The sequence below is a fragment of the Rhincodon typus genome, chromosome 7, assembly GCF_021869965.1.
Source record: "Rhincodon typus isolate 14 chromosome 7, sRhiTyp1.1, whole genome shotgun sequence".
Lineage (NCBI taxonomy): Eukaryota > Metazoa > Chordata > Chondrichthyes > Orectolobiformes > Rhincodontidae > Rhincodon > Rhincodon typus.
Window position 1 is genome coordinate 67,490,110 of NC_063338.1, and position 22,221 is coordinate 67,512,330.

At 38.6% G+C, this 22,221-nt stretch overlaps 1 protein-coding gene across 5 annotated transcripts in view; it reads left to right on the forward strand.

The window, feature by feature from the left end:
* The first annotated feature begins 767 nt into the window (after window positions 1-767).
* The window catches only part of LOC109915632 (R3H domain-containing protein 1), a 111,292-nt gene continuing 89,838 nt past the window's right edge, over window positions 768-22,221 (forward strand). For 2 of the 5 annotated variants that reach the window (XM_048598744.1, XM_048598745.1), the window contains exons 1-10: window positions 768-891; window positions 995-1,073; window positions 4,021-4,080; window positions 4,166-4,306; window positions 12,699-12,807; window positions 14,220-14,315; window positions 17,420-17,457; window positions 17,547-17,600; window positions 17,724-17,950; window positions 19,292-19,543. In XM_048598744.1, the coding sequence (XP_048454701.1) occupies window positions 867-891; window positions 995-1,073; window positions 4,021-4,080; window positions 4,166-4,306; window positions 12,699-12,807; window positions 14,220-14,315; window positions 17,420-17,457; window positions 17,547-17,600; window positions 17,724-17,950; window positions 19,292-19,543 (1,081 nt within the window). In that variant the 5' untranslated portion in view covers window positions 768-866. The remainder of the gene's footprint in view (window positions 892-994; window positions 1,074-4,020; window positions 4,081-4,165; window positions 4,307-12,698; window positions 12,808-14,219; window positions 14,316-17,419; window positions 17,458-17,546; window positions 17,601-17,723; window positions 17,951-19,291; window positions 19,544-22,221) is intronic. The other 3 variants (XM_048598740.1, XM_048598742.1, XM_048598743.1) reach the window with 3 other exon arrangements.

Consider the following 22,221-nt stretch of genomic DNA (forward strand, 5'->3'; position numbering starts at 1 on the left):
CTCCTGCAATGGGCAGTTTTCGTGGGCTCTCCATTGACTATCGTTCTCTTGCTCGCGCTCTGTATTGGAGATACAGGAAATGTATGAATTGGAAGCGAGGAATGCAGCTACAAACCTGCTAATGAGTTGCATCTTTTGAATGATGACTAAGACTTCCTTCAGCTTTAGTGATAAACTCTAGCCTAAGCAATGGGTTATTATTTGGTTTGTTGTCAGCCAGCATCGAGAGCTTCCTGGTACAGCTATGTTGGTAAATATGTATAAGAGTCTGTCTCCTGAACATGAGTCTCAGTGCATGGTGAAACAGTTTTTTTGTGTATGTGAGCAAGATCACTTTCTGATGACTGGGAAGTTTTCGTGCGATCTTTTTTTGAAAGGAAAGCGAGCAGTTTTATAAGACTTGTAGCTTCATAACTTCATCTTTCCCTCTGTGATCTTTGCTTTCTACCAAACATTGCCTGTTCTTTGTATGGCTACAATTTATTTGCTTGTCATGAGAGTGTATCTCATAGTTATGTCACCTAACTTATTCAATATTGTATTGGCACTGTTCCATTTAACTTGAAATGATATGAAACTTGAGTCTCCTTAGTGGATCAATGACACACTATCCAAGGTATTTAACAAATTTTCCAAATTGATTTCAAAAATTTGGCAAAATATATTGAAAATAATAGTATGTGACCTGCCCCACCATAACCATTAATAGGTTGAATCTGTTTGTCGTATTGAATGTTTTTCTTAGAATTTACTTTGTGTTTTCACAGGATAAAATTCACCTCCAGTTAACACAAGCATTTGATAAAGAAGATCAGACTATAAAAGATGAAGCTGAAAAGGAAGAATGCACAGAGAAACCAGATAAAATGCATAAAAAAATGTTGTCAAGAGGTTTGCGTGGATTGCATTTCTTCATGAAAATATTTTAAGATTTTCATAATTAATGATTTACTTGTGAATGAATGAAACTTTTCATTCTCCCTCTCTCAACCAGATTCCAGCCAAGAATACACAGATTCCACTGGAATAGATCTTCATGAATTTTTAGTAAATACTTTGAAAAATAATCCCAGGTATATACTAAACTGACATTTCTGACTTTATATGTTGAAGATGTGTCATATGTTAAGGTACATAGTGTTCATGATGTAAAGCTTTGTACAAATTAGGAAAATTTAATATTTGTACTTGAGATGAAAGATCAAACCAGCCAAGTGATAGTTTACTGGTCAAATAACTGTATACTCACCTTCCTTTTAGCAGCTGTAGGTTGTAACCATAGTTGCCTTAACAATTTGAAGAATTTTGGACCACTACCAGCAGTTTCAAACAATATATGTTACTGCCACATAATTGATAAACATACAAAAATCTACATTTCCAAAGGTACAAACAAGAAAATTATTGCTAAATGGAGATAGTAAAAATAGTCTTTCAATAAAGAACTAAAGCTGGCATAAGCTCTTCAATAACTGCATTATGAAAATCCAGCATATGGTTATGCAGTGCACAAAAAACTACTGTGCCAAATTCTGCTTGTTTATAAACTGCAAACCAGATTCACACTTCAGCATTTTCTACACAAATAACAGTGCACACTTTCTGTGCAAGGTGTTCTAATGTTGATCACTAATCAAATAATTGGCGATATTGCAAGCGTGCACAGCAAATAGTTTGCTACATGGAGGAATGGGCAAGACTGTGGAACTAAACTATATATAATTGAAGCATTAACATATTGGGGCATTGAATAGCCTCGTGCTATAATTGCAATGATATATGCCATGGTTATGCATGTAGTCAAACGCCCCCATGTCAACCTGTGAAGAAATGGTTAATTATTGACTTCATCTTGGTTAAATTTAACACCGCTTTTATCAACAAAATTATAATTTTACTGGTAGCTGGCATCCACGGTTACATTGTCTGTTTTGCTGTTGTTCAACTTTTGAACTACTGTAATATTGAAGTCGGACACCACACAACACGACACGGGTTATAGTCCAACAGGTCTATTTGAAAACACAAGCTTTTGGAGCCTCAGGCCTCCTTCAGGATTGACACTCCGAAAGCTTGTGTTTTCAAATAAACCTGTTGGATTATAACCTGATGTCATGTGATTTCTGACCTTGTCCATTCCCAGTCCAACACCGGCACCTCCACGTCATGGCTAATATTTAAGTGACAGCTATTTCTCTTGACTTCAGTCCAAGCTCTTGCTGACTACGGTTGTAACTGAAAATCAGAGATGAAATTACATTAAAATAGATTAAGCTGCAAGTTGACCATAATGTACTCCTATACTACTGCTAAATCTGTCATCATTGGTGCATTGGCCAATGGCAGTCACATTTCCCAAAGAAACCCTCCACAAAAAGACTAATCTGAGCTAAGATATAGCCTTTGTGTAATAATGTATTTCTGCTAAGTGTCACCACTTAATAGAAGATTAAGCAAAAGTAAGGCACTCTAGAGGAGAATGTCTAACTCTGCCTCTGCTGGTCCAGAGGCTTTTGGTCCTTTAAATGTGATTTTTTTTGGAATCTAGTGCATCCAAAATCACTGTGGAAAGATAGTGAATCTTTGTGATTGAGCCTTAGGACAGCCAATGTACTTGGAGAGCAAAGTAGTGAAAAAAACACCTCTACTTGACAGAAGTACACAGTACAGCATTACTTAGATAATGAGCATGATAGTTATTCTTCCACAGATATTTTCTCCTGTTTAATGAAAGGTGTGAAACAGGGTTTCATGCATCTTTTAAGTTATGACAATAAATCCCACAGGGACTTTTAATTATTTCTCTAAAGACTGTTTCAGTTATACATATTCCTGTTTTGCCTTGATGTATACATGTGTCCTTTCCTACAGTGATATTGCAGGTGTTCATCTTATGAATAGTGTCAGCTTAGCACAGTACAGAACTCACAACTGGGTCAAGCAACACCACCAAACCAATAATGTTAACTCATCGACAACAAAAACTGGAAACGCTCAGCAGGTCCAGCAGCACCTGTGGGGAGAAATCAGAGTTAACATTTCAGATCAAGAGTTGTGGGGAAGGGTCACTTGACCTGAAACATTAACTCTGATTTCTCTCCCCAGATGCTGCAGAACTGCTGAGCTTTTCCAGTAATTTCTGTTTTTGTTTCTGATTTTTAGCATTCACAGTATTTTTGGTTTTTACTTTAGTATTAACTCATCATTCATCTCAGTGATGTTCGTAGACCCTTAATGTATGCGCTGGGCATTGCCCACAAAATAGCACTGACTCCACTTCTAAAAGGATTTGTTGTCTGCAGAGTGCTTTGAGAAATCAGTTATGAAAGGTACTCCACAATTATGGATTGTTTGTTTGAGGTTCCAAGCTACTGAAAAATCTACGTGGGCATAATCTGTCTATAACTGTTGGGACACATTCAATTTGTTTTGATTTGTGCAGGTTTGGGTATAGTTAGGAGCAGGGATTTTGAGGGTTCTTAACCAGATTAACCACACCAATTCACTATTTATACAGACAAATCTGTTATGCCCATCAAGGCATTCTTTTACTTGATTACCTGCAGCTAAATAGGTGGAATCCCATAGATTTCTTGTGGATCAGGTTCTGGGTTTGCAACAGAGGATAAACTTCTTTCTGAGCTTCTATTGCCAGAAATGGCAGTAGATCCAACTCCTAATGCTTTTTTTTTGCATCATAATGTGTTCTTCCATTAGCCCGGAGATAAATGGAAGGCCCTAACTCTGTTTAAGTTTTGATTTTGTAGCCTTTTATTTGATAAATTAAATGCAGATCTGCTAAATACTATGTAAATAGAGTAATGCATAAGTTGCTTTGCAGTTTGAGCAACCTGTGCATGCATACTGGACATAACAATCACAACCTTGTCACTTGGCAATGGGATCATCATTGATGGAAAAATTATGTCAGTTTCTAGTTGTTGCTTCATTTCAACTATTTGAACCGTGTTGCATATTTGGCAAATTAACGACACTGATTGAATTTTTTTTGTTCTCCAGGGATAGAATGATGTTGCTGAAGTTAGAACAAGAAATTCTGGATTTTATCAGTAATAACAAGTAAGAGCTGATATCGATGCATTAGCTCAACATGTTTTCACAGCTTGTGTATTGTCACCAGTGGTGTCTCTTTCTTCCTCTTCAGTATTCAGTATAGGAAGTTTCCTCCAATGACCTCCTACCATAGGATGTTGTTGCACAGAGTGGCTGCATACTTTGGCTTGGATCACAATGTTGACCAAACAGGAAAAGCTGTGATCATAAACAAAACTAGCAACACAAGAATGTAAGTAATTTAAATAGTGAAATGTTTTTATTTATAATTGAGTTAATAATTTTATTGTTTTCATAAACATTCACTTGAACGTTGAATTGGAGGCTGGTATTAAGAGAATGAAGAACTTTTAAACAATCATAATCATCAGAAAAGGAAACTGAGAAAATTGCAAAGAACTAAAATCTGACAAATATTTGACCCTCATAGGCTTTATCCTAGGGTGTTAAAAGAAGTTGCTGCTGAGATGATAGGTGCATTGTATTTAGTTTTTCAAAACACCCTAGATTCTGCAGAAGTCCTCTCCAATTCCAGAAAGGAGGGAGATAGAAAACAGGAAGCTGTAGGCCAATTAGCCTAACACCTGTCACGGAGAAAGTGCTAGAATCTATTATTAAAGAAGTTATAGCAGAGCACTTAAGATTTTAATTCAGTCAGGCAGAGTCAACATGATTTCATGAAATGCAAATCATATCTGATTGATTAATTTGTGTTCTTTGAGGAAGTAACAAGCAAGTAGATGAAGAGGAACTGATGGATGTACAGTGTTCGGATATCCGGAAGGCATTTACCGAAGTGCCACATCCATGGCTCCTTTGAAAAATAAGAGCTCATAGTGTAGGAGATAAATTAACACAGATAGACAATTAGCGTCAGACAGCATGGAAACAAACCCTTCAGTCCAACCAGTCCATACCAAACATAATTCCAAACTAAACTAGTCCCATCTGCCTGCTGCTGGACCATATCCCTCCAAACTCTTCCTATTCACGTACTTAACCAAATGTCTTTTAAATGTTGTAACTGTGCCCACATCCATCACTTCCTCAGGAAGTTCATTCCACACACAAACCACCCTCTGTGTAAAAAAAATTTGCCCCATGTCTTTTTTAAATCTCTCTCCTCTCAGCTTAAAAATGTGCTCCCCTAATCTTGAAATCCCCCCTCTTAGAGACCAGACAACTACAATTAACGCTATCGATACCTCTCATTATTTTGTAGACTTCTATAAGGTTGCCTCTGAACCTCCTACACTTCCTTCCTCTAACTGGGTGACCAGAACAGGACACAGTATTCCAGAAGAACACCAATGTCCTGTACATCCTCAGCATGACTTTTCAATGTCAGGCTAGCATCTCTTTTTTTTAGGTAGTGGTGTGCTTTCCTACATTGATGCCTGAACTCAAATGGTAATGGTAACGTGAGGGACATGCCAAGCCATGAGATTAACTTAAAAACTGTATTGGAATACAATTCTGTTGCTACTTTAGCATGCAGTGCCAAATGGATAGCCTGCTTTGAGCTGCTGGATCTGTTCTCAATCTGCTCCATTTAGCACTGTGGTAGTATTGAACAGTTTGGTGAGGATGAGGCCAAGTATATATTTCCCTCTTCTGCCAAAGACCAAGTCGAGCAGCTACGTTCTGTAGGACCAGATCAGTAAGTAATGTACTGCTCAGACAGTCTTGAAGTCTTCCCCCAAAGTACATTCTGCACTCTTGCCCTGCTTCTGCTTCCTCCAGCTGGTGTACAACATGGAGAGTATTCATTTGTCAATTGAAGTGGGAGATGGTAATCGTGGTAATCAGCAGCCAGTTTCTTTGCCCATTTTTTACCTGATGCCACGAGACTCGTGGAATTTGGAGTCATAGAAATCAAAAGCACAGAAAAAGGCCCTTCAGACCATCCAGCTGAACAAAAATGACCAGCTAACTATTTTAATCCCATTTTCCAGCACTTGACCCGTAGCCTTGTATACCTTTGCAGTGTAAACACAAATCTAAATGGAATGAGCGTTTCTGAATCTACCACTCTTAGAGGCAGTGAATTCCAGTTTCCCACCACCCTCTGGATGAAAAAGCTTTTCCTCGTGCCTCCTCTACACCTTTTGTGCCTTACTTTGAATCTGTGCCCCTCATAATTTTGTACATGTTAATCATATCTCCTCTCATTTCCTATGCTGTAAGAAGAGGAACTCCAGTCTGTCCAATCTTTCTTCATAACTGAAACTCTCCCGTCCAAGCAACACTCCTCTGCACCCTGTCTCATGCTATCACATCCCTCCTATAATATGGATTCCTGAACTAACACAATACTTTAGGTCTAACAAATACTTTATAAAGTTTGTGATGACGCTGTCACTTTAAATAGGTTATTTTGTTTGGGGAGTTTTTTGGAAGAGGGGTTGCAAAGGCAAGGGTCCCAACCTGGCTACTGAAAACGACTTAAGTAAATAACTTAGGAGGTCTATAGGGTTTTTTTAAAAACAATTGGAACAATGAAAGGGCAGAAGTCAGCTTTCACAGACCAGGCTTTCTGGTTTTTTTTTTAGCTGTAGCAGTCAGAAGCTGCTTGGGGTCCCAGAAGAGATGGAGCTTTATGGATGTTGCCATACTGGAACAGTTCATTAGTAACACGTACTATATCTATTGTTCAGTTCGGTTTTCCAATAGTTAAGTTATTCTAATTCCTCTTTCTTTCTTTTGTTTGTGTTTTAACTATGTAGTGTTTAAATAAGTTGTATTCTGCTTAACGTCGAGTAGCTTGGCCAGTCTCATCACAACTGGAATACGCACTTCACATCTACCTTTAAAATAAGAAAAATTAGGGTCAAGGCTATCTTTAAGTTTTTTCAGGGGGTCTGGCCTGGTCCATAACAAGTTCCAGTATAAACACCCTGCTCTTAAACTCTATGCCAATGTTGAGGACTCCCAGGGCAACTCCACCTGATGTATAATCACTGTGCCACCACCTCTGCTGGTTCTGTCCTGCAGGTAGGAGGGGCATCCAGAGATGGTGACAGTGAAGTCTGCTTCATTCTATGGTACGATTTTGTGAGTATGACTATGTCAGGTTGTTGCCTGCCTAATCCACGAGACAGTTCGACTAAATTTGACCCAAGGTGGATGGCCACAAAGAGGCCTTTGCATCGTCACAGGGGTCATTAAACAGGAAAAAAAAACAGAAACAGAAACAGAAATTAGCCAAGAAACATCTTGGGTTCAAGGTTCTAAAGAAGGGTCACTTAACGTTAACTCTGCTTTCTCTCCACAGGTGCTGCCACACCTGCTGAGTTTTTCCAGCAATTTCTGTTTTCGTTTCTGATTTCCACTATCCACAGTTCTTTAGTTTTTACTGAGTCTGTCATTGTTGTTTTTGTGCCTAGATTTATGCCAGGTGTTATGGTTGCTTGGCAAATAGGAAACAGAGGATGAGCGTAAATGGATTGGTTGAGTTGGTAGGATGTGACAATGGTATATCACAGGAATTGGTGTTGAGTCTCAATTATTTACAATCAATAGAAATAACTTGGATGAAGGGACTGAATAAATTGCTAAATACAGTCTGTTCTGATGTAACGCGATAGTTGCATTCTTGCACAGCCTCGCGCTACAGAAAATCCCACAATAACTGCGACACTTGAAAGTGATGGGGACGGAATTGCCTTGTAGCCAAATAGTGTTCTCCTCTGCTTCAGTCACATGACAGCTAATTCGCATTGAAGAAACACGTGTTATATCAGAACTGACTGTATGCCGATGATACAATGATAGGTAGGAAATTAAGTTGTGAAGAAGACAGAAATCTGGAAAGGGATTAAAGATTAAATGAGCAGGCAATAATCTGAATTCAAGAATGTAATGTAAAAAATCTGAATGCCCACTTTGGCAGGAGGAATAGAAAAGCCACATAATATTTAAATAGAGATTCCTCAACACGTGAGGTAGGGTGGGATCTGGGGACACCAGTACGTGAATCACAGCAAATGACTTGGAATGAAATATGGGTTAACACAGTGTGGAGCTGAAGGAGCACAGCAAGCCAGGCAGCATCAAAGGAGCAGGAAAGTTGACATTTTGGGTCAGGACCTTTCTTCAGAAATAGGGGAGGGGGAAGGGAGCTCAGAAATAAAGGAGGCGGGTTGTGCTGGGGAAGGTAGGTGGGATGGTGATAGGTGAGTGCAGGTAGGCAGTGGTGGGGATTGGTCAATGAGGTGGGAGGGATGGATAGGTGGGAGAGAAGATGGACAGGTTGTGTCAGGTCAAAGAGGCGGGGATGAGAGGGAGGCTTGGACATGGGATGAGATCAGGGGTGGGGAGATTTAAAAACTGGTGAATTCTATGTTTAGGCCATTGGGTTATAGGCTCTTGAGGCGGAATATGAGGTGCTGCTCCTCCAGTTCATGGGTGGCGTCATTGTGACACTGGGGGAGGTCAGGGAGTGGGAGGGGGAGTTAAAATGCTTTGCGACTGAAAGGTGTTGTCGTTTGTCGCGCACAGGCGCTCTATAAAGTGGACTCTGAGACTCCGCTTGGTCTCACTGATGTAGACGAGGCCACATCGGGAGCAATGGATGCAATAGACCACATTGACAGATGTGCCGGTGAACCTCTGACTGATGTGATAGGTTTGTTTGGTGCCTTGGATGGAGGTGAGGGGGCAGATGTAGCACTTCCGCAGTTGCAGGGAAAGGTGCCAGGGGTAGTGGGGCTAGTGGGAAGTGTGGAGTGGACGAGGGAGTCGCAGAGAAAGTGGTCCCGACAGAAGGCAGATGGGCTGGGGGCGGAAATATATCTTTGATTGTGGGGTCAGATTGCAAGTGGCAGAGAATGGTACGTTGAATATGGAGGTTAGTGGGGACGGGGGATTCTGTCTTTGTTTGTATTGTGCGGAGGGCATGTGAGGGCAGAGGTATGGGAAATGCAAGAGATGCAGTCGGGAGTGTTTTCACCCACGAAGGGGGGATGTTGTGTTCCTTGAAATAAGAAGACATCTGGGATGTTTGGGAGTGGAACGCCCCATCTTGGGAGCAGACGCGGCGGAGGTGGAGGAATTGGGAGTAGGGGATCGCATTCTTGCAGGAAGGTGGGTGAGAGGAGGTGTAGTCGAGGTAGTTGTGCAAGTCGGTGGGCTTGAAATAGATGTCGGTTTTGAGGTGGTTACGAGAAATTGAGACAGAGAGGTCCAGGAAGAAGAGAGGTATCAGAGATGGTCCAGGTGAACTTGAGGCTGGGGTAAAAGGTGTTAGTAAAATTGATGAACTGTTCAACTCCTCGTAGGAGCACGAGGCAGTACCGATACAGTCATCGATGTAGCGGAGGAAGCGGTGGGGGATAGTGCCAGCCCCACCCCTCCTCTCTCTCTTTATTTTGGAGCTCCCTTCCCCCTCCCCCATTTCTGAAGAAGGGTCCCGAGCCGAAATGTCAACTTTCCTGCTCCGCTGATGCTGCCTGGCCTGCTGTGTTCCTCCACCTCCACACAGTGTTATCTCTGACTCCAGCATCAGCAGTTCTTACTGTCTCTTGGAATGAAATATGTTGTTTACTGCTAGGTGAATGAAATATAAAAGTAGGGATGTTTTGCTACAGTTAGACAGGGTATTGGTTAGACCATATGTGGAATACTGTGTGCCACTTTAGTTGCTTTTACTGGAGAAATGATATACTGGCACTGTAGGGGTTACAGGGGAGGTTCACTAGATGGATTCTGGAATTGAGAAGGTTGCCTTATGAGTAGACTGGGACTGTACTCTATGGAATTTGGAAGAATGAGGAGGGATCTTATAGAAACATATAAAATTAGGAAGGGAATAGATAGAATAGAAACAGGGATATTGTTTCCACTGGCGAGTGAAACTAGAACAAGGGGGCAAAGCTTCAAAATAAGGGGGACCAGATTTAGGACTGAGTTGAAGAGGAACTTCTTCAACCAAAGAGTTGTAAATCTGTGGAATTCTCTGCCTCGTGAAGCAGTTGAAGCTACCTCATTGAATGTTTTTAAGACAAAGATAGATTTTTGAACAGTAAATGAATTAAGGATTATGGTGAGTAGGCAGATAAGTGGAGCTGAGTCCACAAAAAGATCAGCTGTGATCTTATTGAATGGCAGAGCAGTCTTGAAGGGCCAGATGGCCTATTCCTGCTCCTATTTCTTATGTACTATGGACGTCAGTTCAAAGAAGAATTCACTCAACTGATGCCTGGAATATGGTGGATTATCTTATAAGGAAAGATTGGACAAGCTGTGTCTCTCTTCCATTGGAATTTAGAAGAACGAGAGGTGATTTTCTTGAGACATACGGTTCTGAGAGCACTTGACAGGGTGGTTACAGAATAAGATGTTTCCCTTTGGCAAGACTACAATTAGGGCATAAGGTTTAATTCAGGAATGAGAATGTTAAGCCAGGGATGAGAATTTTTTTTGTGTGTTTTAAGTTTTTGAAACTCTCTTCCCTGGAGAACAGTGGACGTGTGGTGATTGAATATTTTCAAGGCAGCTGTAGGTTGCCTCTCTTGTTAACGAAGAAACTCTTGGGTTTTGGGGTATATAGGTATGCAGAGTGGATGCCAAAGTCAGAGCAATCATGATCTTGTTGAACAGCAGCACAGTTTAGAGGAGCTCAATGGCCTACTCCTGCACTGAATTCATATTTTCACAGGGCCTACAACACCTGGTTGTTGCCAGTAAAGGAACAGAGGGAGAGGTTAGATGCATGAGATCAGTCTCAGCAGTAGATGGTACCTGAGGGCTGAGTTGTGGGGCTGGTGAACATGTTAAATGTAAGATTTGCTTGTAAATTTGAATAATAAGGACATAGAAGCTTGTGTAGATCAGCAAGAATAGAGGTACAGGATAAGGGAAGGCAATGGCCAAGTGGAATTATTGCGAGATGATTGATGCAGAGACCGAGGTTTGAATCTTGCCACAGCAAATGGTAGAATTTGAATTAAGAGTCGAATGATGACTGTTGTCAATTGTCAGAAAAGCCCATCTGTTTCACTAATGCCCTTCAGGGAAGGGAATCTGCTGTCTGGCCTACATGTGACTTCAGACCCACAGCGTGTTTAGTTCTTGATAATGGATAATAAATGTTGGCCTAGCCAGCAACACCCACATTGCGTGAATGAATAGAAAAGAAAATGGGAAGTGTGGCTGTGATCTTTGGAATGGAAACATTTATGAAATTAAAGTTAAATAGGGCAGCATTGTGGCTCACTGGTTAGTGCTGCTGCCTCAAGGCGCCAAGGACCGGATTCCACCCTCAGTCGACTGTCTCTGTGGAGTTTGCACATTCTCCCCATGTGTGCATGGATTTCCTCTGGGTTCTCCGGTTTCCTTCCACAGTCAAAAGATGTGCAGGTTAGGTGGATTGGCTGTGCTAAATGGCCAAAATATCTAGGGATGTGCTAGCTAAGTGGATTAGCTGTGGTAAATGCAGGGTTGCAGGGAGAGGGTAGGGGGGTGAATCTGGGAGGGATGCTGTTTGGAGGGTTGGTGTGAACTCGATGTGCTGAATGACCTGCTCCCACTTTGTAGGGATTCTATGATTATGTAAGTTCAGCTGAGCTATTGTACCAAAGTTGCAAACTGTCTGCTTAAATGTAAGGCAGAGGCCGGTCACCGGTTTGAGTTGGTTTCCAAAATGCAGTTTTCAGTTGGGATGGGAATTTAAAACTGTAACTTTTTTGATCTTCCCAGTGCTTTTGTTCAAGGAATTTGCAGTTTATTGCAAGACTGCACATCAGACAAGTCTGAAAACTAAGTCAGTAGACAGGGGCAGGAATCGTGGCAACAGAAAACATCCATGTATTTGTGGAAGGTTGTCCCATTGATATCATCAAGTTAGCAGCCTTTAGAGAAAGAATTTGATGTCTTCCCTGGAAAGAAATCCCAAATTTTCATAAAATTCTGCAAGTGTGCGTAATGTCAAGCATTGATACCTATTTAAACTGAATAAAACACTGTAAATTGGTGCACAGAAAACAACTTTGTATGAGACATTGAAGGTGACAGGACAAGTGGTGAAAGCAGTTAATGCATACAGTATCTTCAGCTTTATTAAATAATAGCATAAGACAAGAACAAGGATGTCATAATGAACTTGCTAAAGACACTAGTTTAACCTCAACTGAAGCATGAAAGAATGAGCGTATATTAAAAGTGCTGAAGTGGTTTCTGAGAATAGCAACAGAGAAGCCTCAATTATGAAGATAAATTGGAGCAGTTGTGACTGTTTTTCTTGGAAGAAATGTCTAGGAGGTGTCTTGGTGGCAGTTTTGAAAATCATGAGAGGTATAGGCAGAGTCAATAGGGATAAACTAATCCCACTCGTAAAAATAAATGAGCACAGATTTGAAGTAACTTGCAAAAGAAGCAAATGTAAAAAGAGAACACTTCTTTGACTCCTTGCTCAGAAGACTGACCAAATTGATTTGAATCAAGAAATGGAAAAATCATTATGGTGCAGTTTGAGAGAATTTTCAACATTTTGCAGATTGAAAACAGACAATCTCAAAACCAGGAGAAAAGTAGAATTTTTGGATTTGATATTGTCTGCCATTGATGATTTAAAAATATGTAATTTGCATAATTCAGTTAGTCATGGTTCAATTTTGTTTCCTTAGACCTGACCAGAAGTTTTGTGAACATATAAAAGATGATACAAGTGATGATTTTCAGAAGAGATATATCTTAAAACGAGATAACTCAAGTATTGACAAAGATGATAACCAAGTAAGTGCTTGATTTGACTGCAGTCTTGGATTTCATCTCTCTGTTAAAGCAAAAGTTGTTGTATTGCTGTTTTAAGTTTTATATATTTCTTTCTGAAGCAGCAATTACATTCTAGTTTCATGTTGTGGAATTTGTCAAGTTTGAAAACACTATTGTCATTCAAAATGGTGCATTCAGACACTACTAGACTAGTTTATAAACTGTTGCATATACAGCAGGCATCTTGGAGTGTTTTTAATCAAATTACCAATTGTAACATTCCTTTTTCCTTAAATTCTGTTTATAAAATGATGTCATAATTAGAATTTCAAATTTTATTTGTACTATTTTTATACTGGCACAAATATGGAGCTGAAGTTTTAACAAACCAGATGGCGGGATCAAGTTAAATTCAAGCCATTGGTTTGGCATACAGCTTAGTTCAGATCATGTATTTGTTCAGGTGTATTCACTAAGCTCTGGATTCGACTTTAATAATATAATTCAATTGTTGGAAGTTTACAGATCATAATCTTTTTTTGTCTACAAATGTTATATTTAAATTCAATGCAATAATTGAATTTAGTAAAGAATTTATTTTGCATTTTTACTCAGGTAATTTTGCGTTGTTCACAATGCTTATGTATGTGTATATGTTTGTGTGTATGTATACCAGATGTCACGTGCATCAAGTCCTATATGATCACTGTAGTAAGCATTATTTGACACTCTGAAGATAAGAACAGCAAAGTATTTCAAGGATGTTGCTCTTTGCATTAGCAAATGCTGGGTTTACCACGTTGGCAGGCTCATTGACAACTCATTGACAAGTTATTAAATGGGGATATCCTTCTAAGTAATGACATGACTGATTAGCAGAACAATGAATGGTAAAAGACTGCCCAAGTTTGTATTCCTCATGTGAGTTGTTTCTTTGTGAATACTACCCAGTAGATTGATCAGTTTAAAACTTGGTTGTATAGTTTACTTTCAGTTCAGCCCAGGAATGATCATTTATAAAATTGTAAGCATTTCTTCTAACCAAGAGATTACTCACAGGTGGTACTGGAATATTTCATAGTAATAGAGTCTGAGAGACTCATACATTAAACAGGCTATTTGTTTCAAATGAATCACTTACAGCTACCTTCTGGAAATGTAAGGCAAAATTGGGAATATCTGGAATTGGTTAAGGCAATTGTGACAGAAACACACATTGCCTCGGGAGAATGGAAATTTACACTTGAGAAAGCACTTTTTTCAGAAAAGAGTGTAGCAGTACTAATATGGACAAATTAAATTCCAAAGCTTTTTTTGGAATTTGTTTTCAAAAATATATATATTTTTGATATTGTTAAAGCTTCAATTAAATTTTTTTTTTTACTTTGAAATATTTCAATCTCCTAAGAAGACGATGTGTTCAAAATTTCCAGATACGTATCAGATTGCGGGATGATAGAAGAAGCAAATCAATAGAGGAGAGGGAAGAGGAATATCAGCGGGTCAGAGATAGGATATTTTCTCAAGATGTAAGTATAGGGTGGGAAAGAGAAAAGTAAATATACGGTTTTAAATTGGATATGCAAATAGATGTTACAAGCTTTGTATAAGTAGTTGAAAATCTGGAAGGCATCGAACTTGACTGATTTGGTTGTGGAGATCTTAGAGTAAATGATACATTAGTAAACCGAAAGTTGCATTGTAGTCTTGACCAGGAAATCTTTGTGGAGTCTTGCTGTATGATATGGAATGCTGTTCCATAGACCCTTGTAAGTATAAATGGTTGTCACCTATCCTGAGGAAAGGCCTGGAAAAAAATTGAAGCTCATTGAGCAGGAAGTATGTAAAAGAGAAGCCAGCAGAATGGTAATGGAGTTTATTTTATCCATAGCCAATTTTGTTTATCAGCTTAACAAAGACTGGTTGCTGACAGTATTAGATGGCCACAAATCCCAAGTCCTGTTGAGCAGATTAGTGATCATGTTTAGGTGCTCTTGTAATAGTGTTTGACAGGACTTTGTACTACTTGCTAAATTTGAAAGGGTGCTTTCGAGTCACAGCCACAATTCGGGTGTTGTGCTTGATAAGCATTGCCACTGTCGCATATAAAAAAAATAGATACTCAGCTCTGGTAAATGATAGAAAACTGTGTCCTTGAGCAGAGTGTTTGAATATGAGGTAGAAGAAATGACAATGTAAATAATGCTTCTGATAGATGGCATATAGGACTGAAGCACTTCAAGCTCCTTTTAAAGATGAATTTTCCCTACATCACACTTGCATGAAAACACTTTTGGAGCACCAAACATCATCTTTAAAGCAGTCTAAATAAAAAAAAAAACCACAGGCTTTTGAAATAGAATATTATAATGACCCTACCATTGGAGTTTGGAGTGTTTTTACTGGTCAAGACCCTATTCGGGGGTAAACAAAAATAAATTAGTCTCTGTAAAAGTATTTTTTTAAGACCTGCAAGTTGTTAAAAAGCTAAATAATTTTTCCAAAGAGCTCTTCTCAGATCTAGATTTTTTGTAACTTTTATTTTGCACTCAGTGCAGAGCATTATAGGCATATTGTTCATCTAAGAGGGACAGGAAGCCAAACCATTAACCACAGTTATGGTATGCTTTCATTGCAGGTTTGGAACTAATGCTACGCCATAGTATTTTTTTTCACACTTCATATATAGCTTCAATATGAATGTTCAAATGTTTTAAAGCTACTGTTGAAAAATTGTGATGCCCTCAAAATGTGTCTTTATACTGGATGCCATTGCTGGATGTCTACCTACTGATTTTTATTGTTTGCCAAGAACAACAAGAAGATAGAAACAGGTGCAAGGACTATATAGCCCATCAAGTCTGCCAGTGAATATGATAATAGTGATCTTGAGCTCAACTCTCATTTCCTGCCTGTGCCCATATCCTTCATTGCCTAGAAATCTGTTTATCTCCGGTTTAAATATAGTCAATGATGATGCATCCATAACCGCCTGTGGTAAAGAATTCTGATGATTTGCAACCATTGGAATGAAGAAATTTCTCCTCGTGTTGTCCTGAACGATCAGGCCCTTGTTCATCAGGACGTAAGAGTCGGTCATTCATCCCCTCGAGTCTGTTCCGCCACACAGTGAGATCGTGGCTGATCTGTACCCCAATTCCATATACCTGCTTTTAGCCCATATCCCTTAATACCTTTTTCTTAACATTAAATCTGAGATAGATAAATTTTTGATAACAATTAATCTACCATCCACTGCCATTTGTGGAAGAGAGTTCCAAACTTCTACCATCCTATTTGTACTGACGTGCTTCCTAACAGCTCTCCTGCATGGTTTTGCCCTTATTCTCAGACTATGCCCCCTAGATCTAGAATCACCAGCCTGTGGAAATAGTTTAATTTTGTCTTTACCTGTCTTTTCCTGTTAATATCTTGAAGACTTTGATTAGATCACTTAACCTTCTAAGTTCTAGAGAACAAGTCCTAATTTGGGCATATTTTTAAGGGGAAAGATTTAAAAGGGGCATTAGGGGTATCTGTTTCACACAGATGGTGGTTTGTGTGTTGAATGAACTGCCAGAGGAAGTGGTAGATGCAGGTACAGTTAGAACATTTCAAAGATATTTGGACAGCTACATGAGTAGGAAAGGTTTAAGAGGGATATGGGCTAAAAACAGGTATATGGAATCGGGGTACAGATCAGCCAAGTGGGACGAGTTCAGTTTGGGAAACTTGGTCCGCATGGACGAATTGGCCTGAAGGGTCTGTTTCTGTGCTATACGACTCTAAGACTCTAATTTGCATAATCTCTCCTCATAACTGATTCCTGCACTTCAGGGGTCATTTCTTGTAAACCAATGTTATACTCGTTCAACGCCAATATATCCTTCCTAAGGTATGGTGCCCAGATCTGCTGTCAGTACTGCAAGTGGGGTTTAACCAGGGTTTTGTGTAACTGCAGCATAACTTCTGCATCCTTGTATCCCAGTCCTCTCAATATAAAGCCCAGCATTGCATTAGCTGTCTTGGTTATTTTCTGCACCTATTTGTGGCATTATAAAGATCTATGCACCTGAACCCCCAAGCCAGACTTGTTCCCCTTTGTTCCTGAGCCTGGGGAAACAGCAACTGTCTCTACCTATCAAGACCCTTCGTTTTCTTGAATGTTTCAATTCAATCATCTTTCCTTGATGTGTTTGAAGGAGAATCTTTCAAATGTTAATTTTTATGTGCACAAATTGCTGTTATAAAACTCATATCATTCAGTGATGTTGTTTATACTCTGATCATTTATAGTGAAGTAAAAACAATTTTCTTGAATCAACAGCTTGAATATCGCTGTTATTGCATTTGTTGTCGATCTTGATTTAAACCATGCATTATCACAAATTTCTTTCAAGGTTCATTACAAGATGTACACAATTTGCTGATAACATTAACTTGTCCTTAAACTAAATAATTCACTATGTACAGAAAATGGTCGAGTTTTTATAGTATTTATTTTTTTACATCATTGGTGCCAATGAATAATGTTGGTTTCATCTTAGTGATATAAAAATACCATGATTGTTCATCATTTAGTTTTTTTTGTTAGTTTTGTTGCTACAACTAAAAATTTGTGTTTTTGTTTCAGTTATCATTTTCCCAGGATAATTACTTTACAGATAAAAGGTTAGTGATGATTTGAATGGACAGTTTAATTGATTAGGCTTTCATGGTGTTTTGTCATAAATTCTGAAATCTCCTGTTAACATCGACAGAATTCACGAAGAAGAAACTGCTAATAGCACACAACAAAGGCGACAAATATTTAGGTACATGAAAGCTTGTTCAAATTAGAAGATTTGTATGACTGTGCAGTCTGAACTCATTCATTGTTTACATTTTGAGGTCTTAGAAAATTAAGATAAATGTTAACTTTATTTTGTACGTTGCAGAGGAAATAAGGATGGAACTGGGAGATCCTCCAACAGTCGTCAGAGCAGTACTGAAAATGAGCTGAAGTGGTCAGAGCCACGTCCTTGGAGCAGTACAGATTCAGATAGTTCAAACCGCAACCTGAAACCAGCAATGACAAAAGCTAGCAGTTTCAGTGGAATTTCTGTACTGGCAAGAGGTGATAGCTCTGGTAGCAGCAAAAGTACAGGCAGGCTTTCAAAAGCAGGTACATTCTTATTATACACAACATTGCACAATCACAGTAAAGTACTAGTTTGGCAAATGTTGGCTTTCAGAGGGTCAAATCAACTTTTATTACTCATCACTTTTCTGATTGATGAATTAGATTTTGTTAGGGTTTTTTTGTTGCCCATTGCCCGAAAGTGAGGGCTTTTGCTGTAGGTACTATTCCTCAAAGGCTAGCAGCCCTCGAGTACCTCATCAAATTGACCATTATTCATATTTGAGTCACGTGCTCGCTTGCACATTGACCAACGAAGGAGTGTTGCAGCTGGGTCCAACTTGTCCTGAGTGGACGTTTGCCTCTGTATTTTGCATCCAGGGTCACTGCAGATTGATTTTTGCTTTGCTGAGCTCAGGGGTGCTAAAGCCACTGTTGGCATCCCAGTGTTTTCCTGACTTGAGATGAGCGACTTCCATGCAGACTAGTGGTCAACCTGGAACCTACTTGTCTGTATGGCTTAGGAGTGCATCAGGCATTGTATTTAAATACTAAATTATTGAGGAGCCAGTAAGTCATTTGTAAATAATTATTCTTTGACTTGTATGACTAATTAGTGCTATACTGTTTTAGATCTCTTTGGTTATCCAAAGTAATGTGGGCAGTAGTTGTTCCCGAAAAATGCAAAAACAAATCTGCACATTACAATTTCATGTTCACAAATAAGTCCAGGAATATCTGATTCATTGAATATTTCTGCAAACTGCAGTTTAGTTCATTTATTCACTTCTTTGAAGCTTTCTGAATTCCTTGTCAAAATTAATAATTTTGTTTTTATTTGAGGATATACTAGCCTACATTAATTTGTGTTAACACTTTTTGTTGTATTCAGAATAATGTCTGCTATTATAACTTGGTCTGTGCCAAGAGCTTGCATTCTCTTCCTTGCTGAATTGTTGTGTTCATTATATTATTCTGAGTGTTTGCTTTATTTTGGATATTTAGAAACAAAACTTTTTTGTGCTGTGATGACTGCAGCTAGACACAGAAACCTATAATTACTGGAAAAAAATGTTGGCTGCTTAATGTCTGACCTTTTCATTAGGGGCTGCTTTTACTATTACTTTGTGAAGCTTACGCATTCATATATTACTAAGTCTGCATGTTGTAGCTGTACAGTTATATAAGAGATAAGAGTTTGCTTGATTAAATTGTTGTTACTTTGTGCTGTTAATAATTTAACATGTTAGAGTCAATGGGGATTTGCTAATTTTCCTAACGTTGTGCATGTTTGAACTCTTAAGACAATTCATCGTGATGCATAGAAAGGAAAAAGGCATGATGTTTCTGTCTCTAGATAAAGATTTTTCATTACTCCTTTCCCAGGTTCAGAGTCTTCTAGTAGTGTAGGGTCATCCACGGGTTCCCTCTCTCGCACCCATCAACCTCTTCCAGTCACAGCTATGAGCCAGACTCATGGTGTGCCAGCCGTCTATTCAGCTGTCAACACTAGTAATTCTCTTTCCTTTGATGGTGGCATGAGTGGGCAAGTGATTCCTACTAGCACTAGCTTCTTTTTGCTTCCCTTGGAAGCTGCAGGCATACCACCTGGCAGTATTCTCGTGAACCCTCAAACAGGTTGGTATCCAGTGCTGGGATTTATGTGAAATATATTTGTAATTGGAATTTACTCTGCAAAACTTTGCTATTTTAATTGAAATGTTGTTCAGGCCGTTAAAGTGATCCTGGATACGTATGTAATAATTGTAGATATTTCCTCAAAAATGAGTTGACTTGAGTTCCTTTGTAAATTATACAATTTTCTGTGTCATGTATGTTTTTAAAAGTTGTTCAGTTTTAATCTTTTCAAATAAGTCTTTATTTCACTTCAATTTTTTAAACGTTTTAAGAAATAATTCTCGTGTCTTTCATATTGATGCATATACAAGTCAGGGATAGCTTTTCTGCTCATTGGCTGTGAATAGTTCACCACCACTCCTGTTCACTCTTCCATTATCTCTCAATTGTCAGACTGCTTGTTTAACAACCAGTACTCAATGAGCACACATTCTGTCCAAATATTTGGAAGACCCAAGCCATTGATTTCAGTCTTCCTCACCAACTGCTTTCCGAGAGAGAGAGAGAGAGAGAGTTCTTCTCTGGCAGCCATCTAAGGCTGAATCAGACTTCACAATCTTTGTTTCATATTTAAGCCCAAGCTGAGCGTTTGGCTGTGCACCATACCATCACAACTGATGTTTCTATCTATTATGCCATCAAAGTTCACTCTTGTCTCAGCTTATCTGCTGCTGAAACCATCATCTATGCCTCTGTATATCTAAATATGACAGCTACAATACAATCCTGACTGATCTCCCAGGTTCTAGCCTCTAAAAAGAAGTCTAATGCTACTACCTGTATTCTCATTGGACCAAGTACTGTAAATCACCACCATTCATTTTGAGTAAGCAATATCTTCATGTTAACATTCTTGGTGTTTAAAAATCCTTCCATGGTCTGGTCCTCTAACCCCGCAAGATGTCTGTACTCTTCCAATTCCACCCTCTTAAATATTCCTATGTTCAATAACTGCTATGGCCCAAAGCTCCTCCCAAACGCACACCACCTATTTTTCACTCTTCCTGCTTTAAGAAGCTACTTAAACTTACCTTAATAACTTAGTTTTAGGTCATCTCCCTAAAATTTCCTATGTGGCTTGGTAACATTTTTGTTTGATAACATTACTTAGAAAGGCTTTACTACATTGAAGTGACAATACAGATACTACTTTTTGTGATTTTTAAAATCAGATGGAATATTTAGTGATCAGAGCAATAATGAATTAAATAACCATCAAACACAATCATGGGACTGTTTCTGAATTTTGGGAAGGGATATTTGGAAGGTTAATGCACAATGGCTGATTAAATTGCAACCTTACTTGACATGAACTTTAAAATTGAAGTTTTGATGGAAAGTTGAGACTTTTTCCAATTTCTAAGATAATTATTGTATTAAAGAATGTGGCCATTTCTAACTCTGGTCAAAAGATATGCATCTGCAATTGCAAACAATGGGCCACAAGCTATCCCTGCTTAGAAAGCAAAAGGTACAACTATAAGAATCAGAAGATGATCTCTCAATAAATATGAATTAGGAAATTGCAGAAAGCACAGTGCTTAATCTTAAAGAGCACAAATTGGATATGCAAAACAGGACATTTTTAAAACAAAAAAAGCACTGGGATAATTTTAGAAAGCCGAGTTGCATCAAATGGTATCCTATTGCCTGGAAGCATGCGTTGATATTTGTAAATTAGATTTTTGCTGTTCAGTATTTTGAAATATTTATTGTAATTGGATGGATTCTCCTTTTGTTGGTCCGTTGATTTCCAGTGCAGTATTTTTGCCACATATATAATTAATATGGATCCAAAGTCCATTTGCAACACAAAGCAAAGTACAGCATACTTTGACAGCACATAAGCTAATCAGATAGCCTGACTGATGTGAAATTAGAAGACTGAGTTTCTGGTCCAGTAAAGGAAGCAAATTATCAGGATACCCTGGTGAAATATGATGCGTAACAAAATAAAAATTGACTTACTGCCCTTCTTGTATTCAATCAACCAAGAACTTAGTGTTTGTTTTGTCTCGATATTTTCTGCATTCATTCATGGGATGTGTGCATTGCTGGCAAGGCCAGTGTTTATTGCCTGTCCCTAATTACCCATTTTGCTGAAATTTTTAATTTTGCTGAATATTTGAAAATATTAATAACCAATTGAAATGTGTGAACAGTTCTAAATAAAAAGCATCAATTTGGAACTAAACAGAAAAAGTCTACCATTTGCCAAAATGGTTATTTAAAAAGTAAAGTTTAAGAGGGAAAAACTTTTTGGACACTAGGATTAAAATCGCCCTTTTTAATACAGGATATGGGGTCTGGTCATTTGTACTTTGGGTTTATGATAAATAATATGTTCCATGGCAGTATGTGGTAAATTAAGGAATATCCAAATGCTTTGTTCTTTATACAGTACTACCAAATTACAGGGGTGCTTTAGGTTATAACATAACATTTTAAGGAATACATGGGTATTTTTCTGTTAAACAGAAACAGAATTTAACTTCCGGTTATTTCTTAACCGACCTGTATAGAGATGTTATTGCACACCTCCGGAGCAAGTAGGATTTGATCCCAGGCCTCCTGGTCCAGAGGTAGGGACACTACCACTGCACCACAAGAGCCCTGATGTTTCAACTTGTCCAATTATGAATGTTGGCTATTCATTAAATGTTTAAATGTTTTGTTTA